Here is a 6,466-nt window from a genome sequence, read left to right on the forward strand (position 1 = left end):
CAAATCTGCCTTCTCTTTGAAGATAATCAACATAGAAAATCCAGTATATTCTATTGTATTTGAGGGAGTCATCTTCCTTAATTTTGAAATCTACAGTGCATTCTATACAATTTTTATCTCCTAAGAGCACGGGTTATATGAAAAACTGAATGTTAATTTCTGTTTACTATGACCTTTCAAACAAAATATAAGAAATAAAAATATGTAGGCTTTTTACCTATGAATCACATTTTGCATGATCCTTAGCTGGAGTGCTACTTAACAGGAAGTAATTGGAAACTTACCTACATCAGAACCTGTGTAGAGTATTCTTCAAAAGATAGGGATAAATATGGTCAGATAAGTACTGAAAGATTAGAACATGTTCAAATCGAGACAGCACGTACAGTGAGGGGGATGTCATGTTTTGCTGGGATTGATTCCTTATCCAATGAGTCTGATTTGGAACGATTGGACGTAAGAGAGTACATGGGTAAAACACAACGTTCTCTAAAATTACAAAGAAACAAGCCCATGATTTTTTGCGAGTGCAATTTACAATTAATTTCTATCACGTACTGAAGACCATATACAAAGTAAAACAGGTAAATTAAAAAAAATGTAAACATACTTGGATTAATAAAAAAGCCAAGACTAAGTTAATGTGCCTACACAAAGGAAAGCCTCCAATGATACTTGTAGATTAAAACAGCTTGAGAACTAGATTTAGAGCGTTTTATTTTTTATATTCCTGTTTGAAAAATAACAATTGCTTGAACTTGAAAAGCAATTTCTCATATATACAAAATGTATCTCCTGACGAACGACCAGAATGACTTGTTTGTTTATAGCCAATTCTTCATGACACCAATAAATATTACTAGAATGTCGGTTCCTAAGAGAGACTGAGATTTACAATATTTGTCGTGGATATAACGAATATAGGTATGTTGAATATGCCAAAGAGACAACAACCCCATCGGGATTAAATGTTGCCCAAGGCCATCCATTGGTCTTCAATGAACGACGAGGAAACCCTCACACCACAGGGCAGGTTGCAGCTTGCACCAAAACATTATTATACAGCGAAAGCATTGCCCATATACATCTAGATGTCTTTTTTTAGCGGACTTGACCTTTAACAAAAAACCTTTTTGTTTATTTGAACTTGTTATTTACATATAGGTAATTATATATGTATGTCATATCTGAGATATGAAGGTTAGATATCATCTGATTAGATAGAAAAGGGAAAGAAAGGAACACCTTCAGATTTCGCTAATGAAAAGACATTCCCGCAGGGTATCCATACCCATCGACGTTTCGGAATCCATATAACCACAGACCAAATTTTTTCTCATATTTATGAAAAAGGGTGTGTGGTCCATGATTAATGTTATGCGCCAAGGCTGAGTGTGCTGTACCGTTTATTGATTTTGTTTTTGAATGACTAAACGAAATTTCTTCTTCATCTAGAACAAAACTTTTACACATGCCACATCCCCCTTGTATTGCTATGCTGATAGAACTTGAAAACCCTTCAGGAACAATGAAATCATATCGAGACTTATACTGGTTGACACCGTGAATTGTCATCATGAAAGAATCGCCCACATTAGAGCCTTTTTCGTGAGGAAATATCGTCACCAAAAGCCCAGTCGTTGATTTAATATAAGAGATATCCATGTGTTCAATGTCATGATATTGAGCCTTTTCCAGTGTTATATGCTTTTCTTCCTTTCCGGAAATGAAGATAGAACTATTTTCGTAAGTCAGTAACCGAACAGTACTGTTGGCCTTTTTCAAAATTGGCGGTATCACAAATTCCTTATCGAGTTTCTCTGCTGGTATTACATATTCTGTGAAGTGATTGCATGTGCTAACTGTCACAGAGTTGCATTTGTTTCCAGAAACCACTGCTATCGGCTCTGAGGCGGAAACAATTGAGCCTGTCAAATCATATGTATGAGTCAGTTGAACGCTTTGAAAAGACTCTAATATTATTGTTATTGTTTTACCACTTCCATATTGTTGTCCCTCGTACGATACTAAACCTGAAGACGTTTTAACGTGTACCTCAACTTTCGTTCGTTTACTTAAAGATGCAATTCCAATTAAGCTTGCTGACAATTTTCGGTTTCCCCAAACGGTAAATGATGGAACGACATAATTCCGCGAGAGATAGTGCTCAGGTATTGCTAAGTAACCATCACATGTATCTTTGTGGCGTTGAAACCCGAAAACTTCAATTGGAATATCGGATGTTATGCGTATAACTTTATTTGATACTCCATGGTTGTCAAGAAAAACCGATTTTGGCATTTTTTTCTCGTTTGCTCCACGTGTAATATGAAACTTGTTACTTGTCCCTTCAAATTTGATCATTGCTGTTCCATTTGACCTACTGTAAATGTAGAGTGTTGGTATAGTTAATTGTCGGGAGTATGGTTCTGTAAATATTGTAACGTAATCTTTTGCACTTCGACCTACAATAAAAACATGTCTGTGTATATATCTAGCTATGCCTGATTAAGTTACAAGAAACTTTCACTTTCACACATGCACAAAATTACTCACCATTTGTACTGTAAATCTTATTTATTCTTGATGTTCTTTTCATTATTGAACCTATTACAGTAGGATAGCAGGCTATCGATTTTTGAGAATTAAATGCAACGGAATATAATATGACAGAATTATATATCGATGGAAAGCTTATTTCAAGCTCTATCGAAATAGCGATGTCGTACACATCGATTGTGGTCACATCTGTAAAGAAATCGGGTCATAGATCAATCATGAGTTTTAAGAAGTCATTTTGAATCTTTTTTGTATGACTAATTTCCCTTTGCTGGATGGAAAAATTCTTAACTTTTTACATCAGATCAGCTCAAAATTCATGTCATAAGCTCAAATTTCATGTCATAAGGAATCAATAGCTATATTTAATAAAACCTAGCAAATACCAACACCGTACATTTACAGTAGGACAAATGGAACAGTAATGATCAAATTTGAAGGGAGAAGTCACACGTTTCCTATTACACGTGGAGCAAACGAGAAAAATACCCAACACGATTTTTATTGACAACCATGGGGTTTCAAATAAAGTTACACGCATAACATCCGATATTCCTGTTGAAGTTTTCGGGTTTCAACGCCACAAAAATACATTGGTTAACATGCCAGAAACTTTCAAATTTTAGCAGCTCGAAAGAAAAGGCCGACCTTGACCTTTGAGGTATCGAAATGTAATTTTTTTTGGAGAATTTTTGAATTGCCAAGACTCATTTTTTCCTTGTTTATAAATTTTGTAATGAGACAAAATTCGGAATTATGGTATACAGTTAGAATTGCAAACAAAAAAATCAGTACATTAAATCACTTAAGCCCTAATTTAATTATGTATTTATTTATCCCTGTTCTTCACGGGATACAAAAAATAATTACAGCGAAACGGTATTCACTAGAAAAACGGATAAATAGAGAATCATAAGAATAGCATCATTTTTTTTCTTAGACCACCAACATAGTACCATAATGAGTCAGATATTCCGAATTAATTTGAACTCCGTGCAAGACTTGACACACTGTTTATGAAGTCATTTTTTCTTGGATAAATAGGAAATGTGGGTCAAAGTCGAAATGCTTTAACAGATGTATACAAATAATGCAATCACAATCTTTTAGTGTGCCCTCTTATAAGTAAGAAGCAAACATTCCCATTTATTAAGCAGATGTACTTTTTTTCAAATGTTTTGGTTACACTTAGGATTTCTTATTTAGCTAAACCACTGATCCAACCCTCTCTTTTTATATGCCTAAATGTTTTAAGACTAAGATTTCTTTTAACCCCCCCCCCCCCCCCCATGATAATCATCTCTCAAATTTACTAGTCTTAGTAATAGATCTCGAAATTTAGAAAAAAAAATATTATAATCCGAAATTAAAACGTATCAACTCAGATTTGGTCAGTCTTATAAGATTAATCAAGGAAACTAAGGTTATAGCGGTAATCAAAAGAATGTAATCCAGGGACAAAGACCGGACATGGAAAACTGACATACTCAACAAAGAACATGAAGTAACTAAAATCATACATACAAAGTAACAAAAGCAAATGAGCAACTCGGATTCCACTAAATACTAGGAACATGGACCATATGCACCGATAGGGTGAGCGTCCTCTGCTTTTCTAGAAACACCCGCCGAGTTGCTTATAAAAAGTCCGGGGTAGACAAACGAGGAAAGGAAAACTATGACACGTTGAATAAATTAGTTTTCATAGTGCAGATGGATACACAATAATGACGACCATAAATAAGCGGATATCCAAATAAGAGCACAAATACAAAGTTCTGTCGAAGGTTTCTTGCAAACTAAACAAAAATAACCAAGCAAAATAAACAGTACACATCATATCATCAGCAAGGCTCAGCAACACAAGAGTGTAATTTTAACTAAGCTTTCTAGTCATTGACTGGTTACAATACACGGTAGAATGTACACGGAATACGTAAATTAGCATAAGTAAATGGTCTGAAAAAACTACGTCAATATTTTCTGCATGTCAATATTAACTTAAAAATTACAGCCTCATGTAATCAATCCTTAATGCTTAGTTTGAAACACACTTAGATCATTAACAATTTTTTGCATGTTTTCATAATCAAAATTGACTTTTTAACAGCCTGCATTTGTGAAGGTAAACATGGCGCCCGCATAAAACGCAAAATTTGACAACTTGTGACCACAATACCTTTGTACGACAATTCTAACTAGAAGGTAGAATGATTTTCCTAAAAAAAATTATACCAAATTACGCCCTATTACATTTCGGTGCATTAAACTTCGTTATTTGAAGACTTTTTTCACCTCTGCTATTATACAGTATGCGCCGAAGCAAGTATAAGAGAGTGTGCAATGACTTGTACAGTGCATGTACACGAACTGAATATGTAGAAGACATAAAATCAATCACAAAAATAACATGTGAAAATAATATATTGGCAGAAGGGAATGACATTTTCAATTTGTTACTGACCTATTATTAACAAAAAATTAACTGCAAAAACAAAAAATAAATATTATATAAAAGGCAATGCCTTGTCTAATCAGTAAAATAGCAAAATACTGTTTTTGCAACATTATTTTTGTAATATGTCAGTTTAATAAATCGCCCTTAATATGAATGTCAGTCCCTGTAAGAATCAGGCAGTAGGTGAAATATGGTATGAAAAAAGCCCATCATATTAATAGTGCAAATTGACTGTTTGGACCATCAGAATCACGGAAAACGGACAATATTTCCCATATCACGCTGGACCATTGAGTTACAATTTCATTGAAATGCACCGAAAAGGAACATTTCAAGGGCAGATAACTCGTTAAAAACCTCATTTTTCTAAGATCCAATTCAACAATTTCTGAGCAAATCCAACGACACAGAGATCAAATAATGGTCTTTTTTTTAAATAAAGAAAGCATCCTTGAGTGATATTTTATTGTCAGATCAGTGGGGTTGGCACATGCATGTTTCTGATTTTTCCCATTTTGACTAAATCTTACAAACACTTTATTAGTAATGATTATAAATCATTGAAACATACCATCTGGTTCTTCTTCGTCCCCACATTTCATTTCTGCAATGGCATTTTCAATAATGTCTGCCTTCTTTGTTCCATTCTTGATACCTTCTTGCAGAATATTTGTAACATTAAGGGCTATATCTATTTTATTATCCAAAGTTTCCAATCTGCTCATTACGTTCTCATATTTGTTTTGTAGAACTCCTGCTGAATTATTGACTTCTCGAAATTTGCTTTCTAAAGCATACAATTTGTCTGCTATAACACTATCAACAATCCCGGGGAGAATTGAAGCGACACTCCTTTTAATTTCAGATTTAATAAGTTTCGTCATCTGCTTTGTCAATTCAGAGAGATCCAAATCAGCCTTTAAGGGTGCGCTATATTGCGATAGAAGCGGAACTTGAAGGGACCCGTGACACTCTACATCATTTTCTTCACAAGATTGGGCGGAACAAAGATTGAATTCATATTGGAACCAACACAAGCATAATAAAACGTAAAACTTGTTAATCCACTCCATTACTCTTCTACATTTATTTTAAATTAAATATCCAAATAAAGTGATCTAAGGACCATCACAAATGAAATTAAAGTATCTTAAAAACAATTCACCACTTAAGATACTTCAAACAGAAAAGTATAAGATAATTTGATACAGAATTCATATTTCCTTTTCGACATACGTTAAAATAAATAATTTACAAACATGTTATTTAAGTCAATAGAAAAGTAGTGGAATGTAAACAAGGGTTTTTTTTTTTGGTTTTTTTTTTTGGGGGGGGGGCGATAACAGGTTTTAAAAGAGTAATCAATTGAACCAACATTCTAGCGGAAATTAAAAGAATGTAATCCAGGGACAAAGACTAGAAAAGGAAAACAGATAAACATGATAAATA

General features: G+C 33.9%; 1 protein-coding gene across 1 annotated transcript; it reads right to left on the bottom strand.

Annotated features, from left to right (window-relative positions):
- Positions 1-700: 700 nt before the first annotated feature.
- On the bottom strand, positions 701-6,170 carry LOC148607210 (peptidylaminoacyl-L/D-isomerase-like). The gene is made up of 2 exons (XM_088543728.1): positions 5,589-6,170; positions 701-2,465 (listed from the first exon to the last, which is right to left on the bottom strand). Exons 1-2 carry the CDS (start codon positions 6,088-6,090, stop codon positions 1,258-1,260), a joined length of 1,710 nt encoding a protein of 569 aa, XP_088399854.1. The 5' UTR covers positions 6,091-6,170; the 3' UTR covers positions 701-1,257.
- Positions 6,171-6,466: the final 296 nt, after the last annotated feature.

The sequence above is a fragment of the Perna viridis genome, chromosome 9, assembly GCF_037379345.1.
Source record: "Perna viridis isolate PV_CMFRI_1.1 ecotype Kerala chromosome 9, ASM3737934v1, whole genome shotgun sequence".
Taxonomy (NCBI): Eukaryota; Metazoa; Mollusca; class Bivalvia; order Mytilida; family Mytilidae; genus Perna; species Perna viridis.